The sequence below is a fragment of the Chiroxiphia lanceolata genome, chromosome Z (assembly GCF_009829145.1).
Source record: "Chiroxiphia lanceolata isolate bChiLan1 chromosome Z, bChiLan1.pri, whole genome shotgun sequence".
Taxonomy (NCBI): Eukaryota; Metazoa; Chordata; class Aves; order Passeriformes; family Pipridae; genus Chiroxiphia; species Chiroxiphia lanceolata.
Window position 1 is genome coordinate 37,220,310 of NC_045671.1, and position 16,739 is coordinate 37,237,048.

General features: G+C 42.4%; 1 protein-coding gene across 10 annotated transcripts in view; it reads left to right on the forward strand.

Annotated features, from left to right (window-relative positions):
- Nucleotides 1–297: 297 nt before the first annotated feature.
- NTRK2 (neurotrophic receptor tyrosine kinase 2) overlaps nucleotides 298–16,739 on the forward strand; it is a 208,360-nt gene continuing 191,918 nt past the window's right edge. For 3 of the 10 annotated variants that reach the window (XM_032675911.1, XM_032675912.1, XM_032675913.1), the window contains exon 1: nucleotides 302–1,038. In XM_032675911.1, the coding sequence (XP_032531802.1) occupies nucleotides 830–1,038 (209 nt within the window). In that variant the 5' untranslated portion in view covers nucleotides 302–829. Of the gene's footprint in view, nucleotides 1,039–16,739 lie in introns of all 10 variants that reach the window. The other 7 variants (XM_032675914.1, XM_032675916.1, XM_032675915.1 and 4 more) reach the window with 4 other exon arrangements.

Below are 16,739 nucleotides of genomic sequence, written 5' to 3' on the forward strand. Positions count from 1 at the left end.
GGGGCAGACAGCTCTTACAAGCGGCGGGGCGCTCCCCATCCCGCAGGGTGTGTGTACGCTTCTTTGTGTGTGCGCGCGTACGTATGTGCGAGGCTGAAAGCTCAGGCGCAGCCTGCCTATTTGGTATCTGCTCTTCGGCAACCTCCCTTTCCCCCGCTCCCCCTCCTCCCTCCCATGTCCTTTTTTTTTTTTTTAATTATTTTTTTTATTTCAAGCTCATTTTGTGGAGTTTCTGCCCCTCTCTGCGTCAGCCCCACGTCACTTTGCCGGCAGCTCCCCGTCTTGGGCTGGAGCAGGAGCCGGAGCTGGTTTATTATCAGCTGGAGGGAGGAGGAGACGGTGCGTAAAGCGGCGAGCGCGGAGCCCCGAGCCCCGCCGCCGCCGCGAGCTGCGCCTCCCTCCTCATCCGCTCGCCCTCCCCCCGGCGGGCAGCGCCGCCCGAGCCCCCGCAGGTAGGCGCGCAGCCTCCGCCACCTGCCCCCGCCGCCCCGCGCGTTTTGCAGCATCATCGGGAGTAGCCACAGGGGCAGGCGGTGTCGCTGTCAGCCCGCGGGGCCGTGGGCAGGTGCCGCGCCGCGCCGGAGGCCCCGGTCGGCCTCTGCTCCGCGCCGCCCGGGTCCGGCCCCCGCCGGCTCGCGCAGTGCCCGGGGCGGACAGCGCCGTGGGGCGGTGTGGCTGCAGCTGCGGCGCGCCGATGTAAGCACCGGTCCCGGCTGCCCGCCCGCGGCGCGGAAGGCTGCGCACCCTCCGGCCGAGCGCCCCGGCAGCGGCGGCGGCGGCGCAGGGAGCAGGAGGCCGTCGGGGCAGCGCTGGAGTGAACGGGGACGGCATGGTGTCCTGGCGGCGGAGGCCGAGACCCGGCCTGGCGCGGCTGTGGTGCCTGTGCTGTCTGGTGCTGGGCTGCTGGCGGGGTGCGCTGGGCTGTCCCGCGTCCTGCAACTGCAGCTCCTGGCGGATCTGGTGCACGGAGTCGTCGCCGGGCATCGCCTCCTTCCCCGTGCCGCAGCGGAGCGCCGAGGGCGACAATGTTACCGAGATGTGAGTACGGGGCCCGGGGCCAGGCGCGGGGGCGGCGGGCCGGAGCAGGCGGGGGAAGCTGCGGGCGGCGGTGGCGGGTAACTGGCCCGCGCCGAGAGGCGTTTAGTCCGCGGGCAGATGCGGTGGCTGGAAGCCTAAAAGCCCGTATGATTTAATTTGGACGCGACTTTCCAGACGTACCGTTGTCAGCCTGTTTAGATGGTGAATCCTAATTGCCGCGATGCGGTTCCCAGGGCACTGGGCGGGGGTCGCCGCCGGCCGCAGCGGGAACACGGGGCAGCCGGGGAGCGGGACGGGGGGCTGGGGCTCCTCTTCCGCCCCCTGTTCCTGCCCCTGCCAGGGGCGCGCACCGGTCAGCCCGCACCTCTGCGGCGGCAGCAGGTATGGTACGAAGGGTTTATTTTATTTATGGGGTTTTTTACATTCTCTCCCTCAGTTTATTGCTGCGAACCTCACCCCAGATCTCTCCTGTTCTCTTTTTCTATGAAAAAAAAAAAAGAAAAAAAAAAGGAAAAAAAAAAAGAAAGGAAAGGGATGCGGCAGATTCTGGTGGAAGTGACAGCAAACTATCCTCCATGCCCTAGCCATAGGAATGCGAACCTGGTTTGCCTTTCTCAGTGGAGGTGGCTGGAAGGAGAAAATACGAAGTCTGCAGAGGAATGAACATTGTGCTGTTTGTCAGCAAGTGGTAGGCGATTAGGAAACCCTAATTAAGCATGAGGAAGGTGCAAAAAAGTTTTTTCCCCCCCTCGTTTCCATGTGGTACTTCCATCCTCGTTGGCCTGTAGACGGTCTTTGGTGAGGGAGTGCTCTTGCTTTTCATGTTAAATCCCGCATCCTTTCACAACTCAGAGCACTGTGGCGTCTATATACGTTCATGAGGAAACTTGAAAAGGTTCTTGCTGAGCAAAAAAATTTGAGTACTGGATGTGGAGATGATAGCTCTCAGGAAAAAACCATCTCAAGCTGTCTTCTCCATCTTCTTATTTCCCTGTTCTTATTTCTGAATTGCTTTCTATGGCATTTAATGTAAAAGATACCAGAATATTTTCCCCAAAATCGATTCAGGTTTCTCACTATTTGGCTTCACCATCCTTCTTCTCTTTGTCAGTTTCCCTTAGAAGCAGTATAAAAATACTGTCGAATACAGTGTGAGTTTAGATTAAATTCTAGCCTTTGAGCTACATTCCTACAGTTTGTTGAAGTCAATTTGCTGCATTTCTCTGCTTGGGGAGAAAGCTGGAGGCATTCATTTCTACTACTCATACATGGCCTACCTTTGGTAGATTTTTAGGACCTATGGTAAAGAAACAGTCTTTCTGAATTGTAACTGTTATTGATTTAGATGTTTGTGTAATATTCTGTAGATTGCTCAATTGGAAAAAAATTACTTTGAGCTATGCATCTGTGCTCATTTAAATAGGCTTTGTAGCTTTTTTATCTGGTGCTTTCAAATTAGAAGTAACAGAGCCATTTTCCCTTAGAATTTAATCTCTGTTTAAAAGGCCAGAGGAGAAAACAGGTATTGTAAATATGTGTTCCAGCCATGATTAACTTAAAACATGTCTAATAATTTTGTGTTGCTGGTTTTTGTTTTCATTTTCCGGGTTTTTTTTTTTGCGCATCGCTATCTTTACAGGTTTTTTTGGTTTTTACTGTATCATTCTGTGACATTGCACATTGTTGTGTTTGGTGATCTAAAAATAATTTTGAGTCATGGATTTCTCAGGAGATGCTGTCACACATATTTAAGATGGTCTTTTCATGTGTACTTTTAACATAAAACACAGAGGCCCTTCAATTAGTTTATAGGCATAAATTAAAAATTGGACTGCAGTAGCTGTCACATTATTTCGTTGTGTGACCTCGGTAAACGGTAACTATGTAGGGAAGCAGTTCTAATACAGTAGCTACAGATTGTGGAGCCATTTTTAACGCTGCAGATCTTGCTTTACTCTAGCTAAGAAACAGGTTTAAGAGACTGGGGCATTGCATTTGACTTGTGAATCTTCAGGCCTGGTTCTTCTTTTATGTGGTTTACAGATACAGGAGCACAATTCCATTGGTCTCTGGTGGAATTCCTCTTGGTATAAATAACAGGAGAAGAGTGTAAGACAATTTCAAGAATTTGTTCCCTTGTATTTCCATAGTGTCTATTGAAACCAGTTCTTTATTTGTTGGTTATGTACTGCTCTTGATGGGAGTGGATCCCACAGTCCTAGGCAAAACATCCACAAGCACCTGGGGCATGTGTGCTGACTCCAGTTCCTTACGTGCGCCACAAGTACGGGAGGTTGGGATAACTGCATGGTCAGGGTGGGTGTGTGAAGTCCGAGGTGGTTCAGAGGGTTGGCTGTGGGCCAACTGGATGGCACTGAGCAGATGGGATGTGAATGGGCAGCCAGAGTTTTCCCCTTTAAGAGGTGGGATAGAAGGCTTGAGCAGTGTGGTAGGAATAGCAGAGCTGAAGTGCCATGCATGAGGCAGCCTCCGTCCTTTAATGCTCAGGTGCTTCAGCTCTGTTTTGGTCTGTAAGTAAACTGCAGTTTAGAGCTTAGTAAGCAGTCTTGTCCCAGCTGAGCTATTTCTTGGTTCCTGGTTGGATCCAACATCCAGATCTACTGGGGGCAGTAGAAAGACACCCAGAATGCTTCTGCATCAGCCCTGTGAGGGCCAGCTGCTGAAATTTTGTGTGGGAGGGCATAAGAGTATTTATGCCTGATGCTTTCTTAGTCATCTTCCTCACTCTTTCCTTTCCTAGTTGTTTTTGTATAGTTTTCTATTATAGTTAATAAGATGCATTTTAGATTTGTCCAGCTGGCTAGGATGATGATGTGGGCTGGCCTTTATCTAGAAAGCAAGCGCCAATGCTTATCATAACAGGGTGTAATTGTAATAATTGTTTGGTTGTTTGTATATTATTGGAGATAAATTGAACTCTAGAGTGAGATCCTGCATTAAAATAACCATATCAGTCATTGAAGCTCACATTAAGAGCCAAGGACCAGCAGTGGTGAGAGCAAAATAACTATATCAGTATTGTTAAATCCATACATTGTAGGCACAATAGCAAATCAGTAGTTCTTGTCAGGATCCCTCATTACAGAATATCAATAGAGTAGTAAATGAGTGATTTTTAAAGTGTTCAGGACTTCTTGTAAAAGGACCAGTCTAATATTTTCTCGCTAAGTAAAATCTATTGCTGTTATATCTCAGTGTATATGACTCTTTGAAGACTTTGATTTAAAAGTGATTTCTTGCAGTGCAAGTATATTCCTGGCCTAGTTTCACAGTTCTGCTTTCAAGTCATTAATATGTTTACTTATGATTATTCAGGTGAATGGGGTTTGAAATTAATTGGTGTTTTTCAGGAAGAACTACTTGCCAACAAAACAGTAGATGACTTTTAAACTCTTGCCTGTTAAAACAGGGGTGATTGTTTATTGCGTACATTTCAAAACCACAAAATAAATTTCTAATGCAGTTATATAAAGCACTCTAGAATTGTTAATAAGACAGGATAAGTAATTTATAGAGTAAATTATTTAGCAAGTCATGTGAGCTTGTGCTAAAAAAAGGCAGGTTTAAATTCATTTGAAGATCAGAGCTGTTGGTATTTTGATTTTTTTTTCATTTGATATTTCTAAACTGTTGTAGATTGAATGTAATATAAAACTGGCTACAGGGCCTCTCAACCCCCAGCCCCTTCCTCCTCAAAGCAACTTTTGGCTGTGCATCATTGCATGAATTTGGCTTGATTGAGAAGTTATTTCTGGTGACTTGGAATTGTATAATAAAACATGAGACACCAGGCTACAAATTGTTAAGGGGACTTTGGACAGTGGTGACATAATAGCTGTTTTTAGGATATTGTCCTTTTATTTTTCAAATCTTTTAAAGATCTGGGTAAATGGTTAAGGTGAGTGGAAAGTAAGGACTGAAAATTGGTTTTCTAAGTTCTAGGCTCTAAAAATACTCCAAATATCACAAAGCATTGGATTTTGTATATACTGGGGTTCTTCTTTTGCTCCCAGGGAACCTTTTGTGTGTCTTGTTTTAGTCCTTGTCCTTACGGTTTGTGAGGACTGATGTGGCTCCTGGGGGTCTCCGCTCTGGCTGTCAGGCTGAGACGAAATAGCTCACAAGGCTGGAAGAGAGCAGCATCCATCAAGAGAAGCTCCCTATGGGCAGGGTGGCAGGGGAACACTGTCTCTCCCTCTTTGTCTTTGGTCACTCAAGAATTTTGAGAGGTTTTGGATTTATATACTGAAATGAAAGCTGTTTATATAAATTCAAGAATTTGGTCTTGAATACGTTGTTTTCAAGAAATTTCGACTTCTTTCCATACTAATGAGAAAACAGGGCTCGGCAGTGCAGCCTGTGATATCTTTAGGATGACATTTTCCAGATTTCTCAGGTTCTATTTTTTCTTCATTATTTTTATGCTGCCAAGTGTAAGGGAGAAAGTAGCTTAGCAATATTCTGGATCCCTGATCACTGTAAAGTAAAAAATTTTACATAACTAAACAAGGACCTTATTTCTCCATTTTGGATTTCGTTTTAAAGTGAAGAGGGATCCCCTGCCCTCCTTTATTTTTTTTTGATTTCTATTCTCTCTCCTCTATGTTTGTCATCTGTCATAACACAAATGTCTAACACTGTGTCAGTGAATGTGGCCATCCAGATGCCCTTGCCCAAGCAGGATGAGTGTAGCAAGTAATGAGTAATAAAAAATGAAAAACGGAGGAAAGAGCTCTAAAACTGTTTCAATGTTTTGTTGATGTTAAATGTATATTTAGCTTTTTACATGTGATAAACCACTCTTTCAAAACTGTCCTTTGAAAAGTGAAGCACTGATGGTATAAATTCACTAATTCATATGCATTTCAAATGGAGAAATAAATCCATAGAGGTTTGAAAGCCTGTACTGCCTGGGATGTGAATATGCTCTGCTACTGGATGCTGTTTGTGTCTGCAAAAGTCTCTTCATCCAGAGGTATGTAGGCATATAGCTGCTATTAAAATCAAATATAATTAGGATGCTTCTTCATTCCTGTTTGATTATGAGCCTGTATTTTCAGAAACTGCAAGAGGCAAACCAGACTACTCCCCCTCCTGAATGGTGTGGTTTATATAGCTACCGTTAAGCATAACATTACAGAGTCACAGAATCACAGAATGGATAACATTAGAAGGGACCACCAGTGGTATCACCTAGTACAACCTCCCTGCTCAAGAAGCTTATTCTAGAACACGTTGCACAAGACTGTGTCCACATGGTGCTTAAATATCCCCAGTGAGGGAGACTCCACAACCTGTCTGGGCAATCTGTTGTACGGTCACCCAAAAGTAAAGTTGTTCTTCCCTGTGTTCAGGTGGAACTTCTTGTGCATCAGTTTATGCCTGCTGCCTCTTGTTCTGTTGCTTGACACACTGAGAAGAGCCTGACTTCATCCTCTTGGCACCCTCCCTTCAGTTACTTGTGTATATTGACAAGATCCCCTCTGAGTCATCTCTTCTCAAGGCTGAACAGGCCCAGCTACCCTAGTCTTTCCTCATATGAGAGATGCACCGGTTCCCTAATCATCTTCGTACCCCTCTGCTGGACTTTCTCAAGTAGCCCCATGTCTCTCGTGTCCAGAGGAAATGGACACAGCACTCCAGATGGTGACCTCACTGGAGCTGAGTAGATGGGCAGGATCACCTGCAGTGACCTGTTGGCAATGCTCTTCCTAATGCACCCCATGATACCATTGGCCTCCTTGGCCACAAGGACACCCTGCTTGCTTATGGACAGCTTGTTGTCTGCCAGGACCCCCAGGTCCTTCCCTGCAGAGCTGCTTTCCAGGTCAGCTCCCAGCATGTGCTGATGCCTGAGATTATTATTCCTCCCCAGGTGTAGGACCCTGCATTTGCCTTTGTCAAATTTCAGACAGTTCCTCCCTACCTGTCTCTCCAACATGTTGAGGTCCTTCTGAAGGGCTGCACAGCACTGTAGGGTATCAGTCTCTCTTCCCTGCTTTGTGTCATCAGTGCCCTTGCTGAGGAGGCATCTGTCCTTTCATGCAAGTCACTGATGAATAAGTTAAACAACTGTGGGCCCAGTATTGAACCTTGGGGGTTCACCAGTGACAGGCCTCCAACTAGACCCTGTGACATTGATTATGACCCTCTAGGATCTGCTGGTGATCCAGTTTTAAATCTACCTCACTGTCCACTTCCATAGTCTACACTTTCTAAGCTTGCCTATGAGGATATCATGTGACACAGTGTCTAAAGCCTTGCTGAAGTCAAGGTAGGCAATATCCACTGCTTTCCCTCATCCATCCAGGTAGTTGGCCCATCATAGTAAGCAATCAGGTTGGTCTAACATGATTTTCCTTTAGTGAATCCATGCTGACTACTCCTGATCCCCTTCTGGTCATCCATGTGCATTGGGATGGCCTCCAGAATAAGACACTCCATCATCTTTCCAGCAATAAAGGTGAAGCTGACTGGCTGGTAGTTCCCTGGGTCCTCTTTCTTGCTCATTTTGAAGATACCTTTCTTACTGTCCTTGACATCCTTGGCCAGAATTAAGTGCAGATGGATCTTGGTCTTCGTCATCTCATTTATGCTTACTCTGACAACATCCCTAAATTCTTCCCAAGTGGCCTCTTCCTGCTTTCACCTCCTCTGTATCTCCTGTTTGTGCTTCACTTTTAATAGGAGTTTCTTATTCATCCATGCATGTGTCTTGCCCTCTTTGCTTCACTTTTTGCTCATCAGGATGCACTGATCTTGAGCCTGGAGGAGGAGATGCTTGCATATTGACTGATGAGCTCTCTTGGACCCCTCTTCACTGCAGGGCTCATTCCCATTGGATTCTTCCAAAAAGGTCCCTGAAGAGGCTAAAGTTAGCTCTCCAGGGTTGTGATCTCACTTGCCACCATACAAGGGGCTGAACTCCGCAATCTCATGGTCACATTGCATAATTGTAGTGAATTTACAGGAAAGGAGCCATGCCATGGAAATTCCGTTGTGAACTTGCATTTATTTTTTTAAATTTTCATGTAAGAAAATGACCTGCATTGAGTGTTGATCATCGACAGAGGTTATAGCAGAAACTTAAATATATTTAATACCAGTTCAGCTATACATTTCTGAGTTGTGTTATCATTGTTAGGTTACATTCTTGGAGATCAGATTTGAGGTCAGTATTCTTTTATTCTTAGACAAGGCCTGAAGCAGTGAGATTTTCTTTTTCAGAAGTAAGATTAAAATGGAAGAAATAATGCCAAAGGTGTCCAAGGCATTTTCAGGGGCACTTTAAGAGATCATAATCTCTGAATCGTGTAACTTGAACTTTACTTTTGCTAAGTCCTGATCTAGCAAGGTAATTAGATGCCCTTTATTTCAGGGGGAATGTGAGTCTGAGATTCTTGCCTTCTTAAAATCAGTGACAATAAGGGATGGAATTAGTGTTTCACCAGGGTAGTTTAGAGTATATATGTGAAGGATGAAAAGAACCTTGATTCAAGCATTTTCCTGCCTGTTTTAAGTTAGGAAGAGATGGGGCCTGTTGCTCCATCACTTGATATGTTTTTGACTTGCAGCTTTTTTTGCTTTTCAAATGTTTTCATACTGTATGAAGACAAAATGCATTGAGACGTGAAGAAGCTCAGATTATTTTCGTGGGGGAGCCTTTTACAAAGTTTTAGATAATTTTGCATTGAAATGCAACTGCAAAACAGTTGCACCTGCAGGTACTACTACGGATCGATAGAGGGTATATGGTTCATTGTATACAGTTGTCTGATGTAGAAATAAAAGAAAGGCAATGCATTTATCAAAGTTAGTCTGTTTCCAGACTGTTGCTGAAACAGGCAAAGCAGTGAAATGGCGAAACTTTGGAGGTCCTTTTGGAAGGGTCTGTCCACAGAGCTGTAGTTGGGGCTGGGAAAGTTGCCTGCTTTTCTCTTGATTCGGCACTCGAGCCAGCAGTTTTAGATTTAAATGAAATTAGTCTTACCTTCTCAATTTCCTAACTGTACCTGTAAAACTAAGTAAGGCTGTGTTGAGCAGGTATCTTGTGAAACACATTACCCCACATCACGTGCTCAGATGCTGTACTCCATACGAAGGGTGTATGGGGTGTGACTTTTCCCATTCTTTTGCAACAACTGCCTGCTTTCCTGAATGTCATATGGCATAGCAAGCATATGTGAATAAATCATGTGCCCGTACTGAGCATGTCAGTCTTACTGGGTAGGGACTGGGAGACTTTTCACAGCATGTGCTGTGGGTGTTATGTGGTGGACTTCTGAATTGTGTCTAGGACTGTTCCAGGCCTCGGCATTTAAGATCTGGCAACTCCCTACTAACGATATAGTGAAGGCAGTTAACTCAGCTCGCTATTCTCCTGCCAGCAATGGAGAACTCACTTCTTCCAGAAAGTGATTCAGGAGGCTAAATTATGTTCCTAGTGCAGATTACCCAATGGAGTCATCCTCTTTCCTCTCCACTGATTATAAGAAAATATTGGGGACTTAGTTCACTGGAGTGAGGGGCAAAAACAAGACCTTCTTTTTAGCGAGCGGAGTCATTCTGTAGATGTAGAGTAAGCTGATTTTCGTGGTTCCAGGTGAAACATTTCAGCATGCATGTGAAGGGCTGCTCTGCTAGAAGCAGAACATGGGGCTGAACCAAGGTCTTGCATGTCAGCATCTTAACTGCTGGTCCTGTATGGTGTACAGATGTGGGCTTGCCTTGGTTCTTCCTGTCTGAGTTGCCTTCTTTGGCATATAGTATTCAAATATGCTTTTGGGTCCAGGAGCAGGACAGTCTGTTTAGCTAAAAGGCTGTGACACTTATTTGTGTAGTGAGACAGCTGCATCCTGCTCCTTCTCCACTATGTGTTCAATTACAGTAAAAATTAGAACAGCACAAACAGGTAAGATTGAGATTGCCCTCTTTCAAGTTGCTTTATAAGTATGGTATTTTCTGAGAAACTGGGATCACATTCCCTTAGGAAGCAGAACGATTTGAACATGGAACCCCTGGACATTATTTATAGCTGGAGCATTATTTATGGCATTTCCTTCAACTCTGTGGTCTTCAACCTCACACAGAGATGTCTCTCTTTTTTTTTTTTTTTCTCCCCCCCCCCCCAGCTGAATCTATCTGTTGAATATGGGTCTAGTTCAGGAAGCTGAAATTTCTTTTTTTCTTTTCTCCACCCACTAAATGGGTGAATAGTCTACTGCATATTCATCTCCTATTCTCCCCTCCAGTCTTGCCTCTTTTAATTTTTAGAAAAAGGTTTTGGAACACATTATGCATGCTGTGATCCTTACCTGGTAAATATATACTGTAGTCTCCAGCTGGGAGCAGTTTTGTTGACTTCATGGGTCTAACTAAGCATATGCTGAAGTGTGTTAAGTTTAGAGTGGTGGTAAGTAAGCATCTTTTTAAGACTGCTGTGTGCATATTTATAAATATTGAGAAAATTACAATAGATTTACAAATATTTTTAATTGGTGCAAATCCATGTGACATCAAGGCACCTAAATAAAAAAATATTAATGCTGGATACTGCTTCTGCAGTACCTGTCACTGCAAATTCTGGATCAGGATTTGTGTGCAATGACTGTCATGTTGCCTGAAACCTATGTCATTTGAGGGATGTGAACCGAGGTGGCACAGCTGCAGAAATAGATGCCGCTTGTCCTGGAGGTGGGTGTGGGTGGAAGACTGTCCATCTTCCCTGCTCTGGACGTTTCTCCCAACTGTTCATGAAATTCCTGTCTGCACAGAGACAGGGCAGTTGTTCCTTCTGTTTACGTGGTCTGGTAGTGTGCACAGTTTTCGCTAGAGCACGTCTGCATGTTCTTATGACTTTCAATAAACGGTTTAACTTGTAGCAGCTTTGCTCTTCTTTTTTTTCACTCTTTCTGAAATGAAAGGTTTAGGAGGTGAGCTTCCTAATAGTTGGAGCTATCACCAAAATGTCTACTCTGTCTTATATTTGCAGGTGAACGCCTTTACCATGTACATCCTGGGACAGGGGCAGTGCTGCAAAAGGTGTGTAGGAAGGAGTGCTGAAAGGTGTGCACATCAGTGCGATGTGGTCATGAGAACTGTAGGCAGAAATATGCTGGTGGAGGAGAGGAATACTACTCTACTCATAAGCAATAACAAGGACAAAAGCTATAGAGGTAAATGAAGAATTCTGTGAAAGTAGTGGTGGTGAAGAGATGGCAGCTTTGCAGAAATAGTGAAGAAGTTTGAAGAATACTGTTGCAAAAGATGTCACCTTTTGAAACAGGTACATGCAGGATAAGAGTTTTGTTTGAAGGTAAAATGGTAGAGAAGGTGACCTAAGACTTTGACATTATATTAAAATGGAAAATTAATACTTACAAAAGAGTATGTTTTCCTAAAGTAGAGCAATAAATACATCCATGAGCACGTTTTTAAGTAAAAGTTGATGACATTCTGGAAGGGGCAATGTGTATATGTCACGTAGCAGAACAGAAATACAAGAAGAATACTGAAAGACAGACACAGAATGCTTGTCTGTGTGTACCATTGCAACTGAGAATTTTCCCGGGATCAAACTGATCTAGTACAGGAACATGGAAAGTTATGGAAACAGTAGCAGCAATTTGGCATTCAGCAGAAGTATTAAATATACTCTGGATACTGACAAATGTGCAGAAAATATAATAAACATATCATTATGCTAATATATGCAGTACGAGTAAGAAGCTACTTATATTAAATGAAGAATGGGATTCCTCAAGTGAAAGAATGCTAATGGAAGAAGCAATAAATTCAGAAGATTGGCTAACTAAAATAAGAAGTGGACTATGCAGTAATGTAAAAAAATGTGATAAAAGAAAGTTAAATAGGTAACTATGAAGAGCGCATGAATGTGGAACAGTGAAGAATGCCTTTGAAAGGGTTTAGCAAAAAAGCAATATAAGTGCTGTTGAAATGCTCTCTGAAAAATGCATTGGTTAAATATAAGATTCACTTGGACATACAAAAGGTGGCAACTTGTTCTTGGCCTAGAAGAGTGAGGTAAATGTCAAGAGAGTCAATATCACAGAAAGTCAAAAGGACAACCCATAACCCTTTTGGAATGCTTTGGTAACATAATGTGAAGTTTTATTCATGTATGTCTTTCATTAAGAGACAAGAATGTCTTCAAGAAGACACAGATCTGTTATCAGGGCTACACAAGATGCTTCACAGGTTTTGGGAAGGAGTCTGGGAAATCAGTTGTGACCCATGGCAGCAGATGGTATCATTTGAAGAATGGAAAAACATCTACCAGTTGAGTTCTCTGTGTAATAATTGCATAGAAAAGGGGTAGAGATTATAGCCATATGTAGTCTCTCGAGACTTAAGTAAAAACAGAAGAAAGAAACTTTTTGCTGGGTTATGGAAAGGGGAATATTGTTTGTGATGTCAGGAGTCAAATTGTTCGGCAAATTTAATGTATTAACAGGATATAGATGGATTTTCTTGGATAGATGTCCTTAAGTTTTGCAGCTTCTCTCCATCATTTGGAAGTCGTACCTTTTGATCTGTATTTGGCATGGGATGCACTGAATGCAGTGGATGAGACAGTGGACAGTGTAGCAGGTACGTCAGACATACATCTCGATGATCCAATGAATATCAGACCACACTGAATGGAGTATTTGACATTCTAAGAGCCAGTAATTTTAAACTGAAGAAAGCCAAGTATTAATGTCTAACAGTGGAAATACTATATGTGGGGGAAGACTGATCTCAGAGGAAAGTTCAGAAGGAAACTCTTATGTTGAGTCAAACAGTGAAGGAATACTGAACATGTCAAAACCCGGAGATAGGAAAAAACCTGTTGTGAGGGATACTGATTTATGTCAACAAGTGCTATCTAGCTCCAAAGGACATGCAACTACCAAAGACATCTCTTCCACTGCCTGAGCATGGGTACCTAAAGAGAATTCAAAGGTTTTGACATTAACCAAGAAGCTTTAATGTTTTGATTCACTGAAGGACATAAAAAGATGCACATAAAGGACAGTTATGAGGAATCTTGCTGTGCTGTTATGGAACTGATGTTTTGCCATTCTCGTTTGCATGAAGGACAGTGATAGCTAGAAGAGGTGGTGTATGCAACTGCTGAAAAGAGTATTTACGTTACTACTTTTTGAAGAGTCACTGCACACGTGGTTCTGTGGAAGAAAGAAATGTCACATGTATTTGTATTTATTTATTCCTCTGAGATGCTCTTTCTTCCTTGCAAGCCAAATAATAACAAAATTAATAATAACAAACCCAATAATAATAATAAAAATTAGCTTTATGTCTGCTTTCTGTTGAGTAATAATGAAAAGCCACACACACGGCTCTCCTTTTGTATGTGAATTTATTGTGTGATTTTTAGCATATGTATTGTAAAGGAGCTATATTGGAGTTTAAGCCTCCTCCTAGCAGTCTGCAGAGATTACTTCATACCCAGAGGATGAAAACATGTTTTCTAGATAAGTACAAGGTCAGAAATTAAGACATCTTTTGAATAAATAGGTGATTGTTTGGCCAGCTGACAATAAAAAGGAATATCAGCATTTCCAAAATACCTTTGCTAAAGAAAAGCTAGACTGTAGTTGTCAGTTGTTCTCTGGAGAAATGTCAAAAATTGATGTCTTGGTGCAATATCAAATGTATAAACTTACAGACCTCAAGGAGGAGGACAGGTCTCTGAATGGAGAAAATACTTAAATAAGTCTTGCATGCATTTGGGGAAAAGTAATTTTGGAGGTGGAATTCATCAAGGACATGAATCTTAAATCTGGAAAGCTGCATGAAATGTCTTGAGAGTTTGTTTGATTTGGTAGTCTGCTATTTGAAGAAAATAGAATAAACACCTTGAAGCCAAATCAGAAACATAAGTAAGCCCAAAGGTGTTTTATGTTTCATTTTCCCTGCCTTATAGTAACTGTTTGCTTAAACTTTGCATTTTAGACATACTAATTTATTTTTGGTTTTGCCTTCATGCTGTAAAGAGGAAACTAAAGCTGGCTGGGAAACTGTGGGCTTTCCATTTTCTAGGCAGTTGTAGCAGTAAGCAACAGCATGGATCTGCTCCTTCACTGCCATAAGAAGATTGGTATCTCCACTAATTTCCTGTTTTCTTCTGCTTTAACATGGTGGGTTGGCACTTATTGTTCAGGATGGTGGCTTTGGAGAAGCAATTTGCAGTGGCATCTGTGCTACTGATTGGATAATCATAGTATATTGATGTGGAACAGAATGTCTGGGGCACACTGCCTCCTGGCAATTGACACAGCTATACATCCAGAATAGGGAATTCTTGAAGGTAGCTGTGATCTCTGATCTTTGCTGTGAGATGCTGAGTCCCAAATTGTTCTGAACAACTTGTTACTTGAGTGTAGTCTATGTGTAGTGCAGGATTTGCTCAAAAAAGTGCATGCCTATGTCTGTGAAGAAAGATCCCAGAGTTAATTATATTGCCTCCAGAGCTGTTGTACTGGCACGTGGAGAGCTACCTCCTGTAATCTTCCATGACTCATGGTTAAATACTCTAAATGGGAGGAAAGAACCCTTAAGGAACCCGTGATACTGGCAAACAGTTTTTTACTCTTCGTGAAATACAATGATTCACAGTTTTAAAAAAAAAACACCAACCACCAGAGCACTTGCTCTGAATTTGTCAGGAGACACCAGGCAGCCAAGGAAGGAGTTGAGCACCTGCTTGTAAAATTGCTGAATGATAAGTAAGTCCTCCATGAACTAACTTGATACTCTGCCTCTTTTCTGAGTTATGGCACGGTCTTTTAGCAGTGGAAGTTCTGTTTCTTAAGGTTGTCTTCATGAAAGCTGGCACTTATGGTACCAGATAGATTAAGCAAAATATAACAAAATGATTGGAGTAAACCTGTATATCTATAGAGAGGACTTGTTGTTGTTGCTCATTGCTTGCTGTTAAGAGATTCCTTCCTAAAGGGAGCTTGGTCCTGTGTAGAACAATTTCTTGATTGAGCAGAGATTGTATCATTGGTACCTACATCTGTCTGAAACTTCACATTCCTGATGTACAACATTATGTAGGTCTGTGCTTTGTTTTCCAACCATATGAGTTCACACCACTTGAGCATTACTTTAAATTTGGTTTCAGAGGGGCTGCAGTTGAAATCTATTTGAATATGCCAAGTTTCATCAACTATTGTGTCAAGCTTACAAATTCTGCATGATCTTAATGCATAACCATAAAGCAGGCCAGGTTTGTTGAAAATGGCCCTAAGTTTTAGCTTACCTTTTGATGAACTTGGCATGACAACTGTAGTTTGTAAGAAGATACAGCACTAAGGAACTTTGCAATGTTTAATTGTTAATGTTAAAATAAAGCCCTCACAGTAGTGTAGACTGGGGACATACATGTCTTGTCATTAAATGGTAGTTCATCTACTGACAGTTCAATATGTGAAGTATGCTGCCTTTTTCCTCTAAAGGTTCAGTGAAAAAACAATTCGGAGTATGAAGTTTTCCCAAAGTTCAGAAACATTTCACCAGTGAATATGAAAGTTTTTAAAAACTTTTTTTCCCAGCTGTATGAACCAGAGCTGGACATATAATTGATTTATTTTTTGGAGTGTTAAGCAAATATGTTTCCCATAAAGGGAGTTTTCTGGCAACAGAAATACTTTTGGAGCTGCATTACAGTATTACTTGTTTGCGTCTATGTTCTTAAGACTAGCGTATACTGAGGTTTTTTTCAGCATGTCCTTATAGCTCCAAATGGAGTAATATGCTTTAGCATACATTAAGCTGGAGGAAACAGTTAGTTAGGAAGGCATACTTCTACTGGTCAGTTTTTTTCAGGTTAAGGAAAAGATTTCAAACTTGCAATGAAATCTTCTTTGAACTTAGAGAGGAACAAAATAATCTAGGCCACTTTAAAGATCAGAACCTGCTTTCTCTTTATGCTTTTGGAATTGAGAGGTTGTTATACATAATCTATCCCTAGTGTTTCACTTGTGTAATGAGAAGAATTGAAGACAACTCTCTTAAAGGAGATCCTACTTGGGGGAGTTAGGTCTTTTACAATAGGATTTTAATCTATCATTTCCAGAATGTTGTAGCAGTGATGAAGTGTGAATGTGTGACATTATTCAATAGCTGCTGAAGTGTGCTGAGATAAATGTGTTATTGTAGGTTGCAATCTGCAGTCAGTAGGTGTGTGATTCTGAATGCCTTTATTAGAGTTAATGAGTAGTTTACAATGGGGAGATTAAAGGTCTGAAAGCAACTATTGTTTACTGATTACTCATTGAAGGAGAGGCAGAATGCTATAGTATAATCAAGCAAATAGTATTGTAGGCAGCTGCAGATTTGGTTTAGAGGCAGCAGTCAGTATTTGTGATCTGTGTGATCTGTCCGGGTACTATCCAGCCAGGTTTTGGCGGTGCTACACTCTGCTGTGGTGTGCATTGGGAGCTTCCAAGCTCTCCATGTGACTCCAGCCATCTGTGAGTCAGTATGTTTTTCTTCTGTGCTGCAATAAAAATCTTCAGTTAAAGAATAGGGTGGATGTTCTTAAGGGCAGGCAGGCAAATTACATTTCTTGGCATCGCCCACTGCAAGTCAAAGCTCTTAGAGTATTAATGTTTGATGATAAGTAACATTAAGGTAGAGTAGTTGTGAAG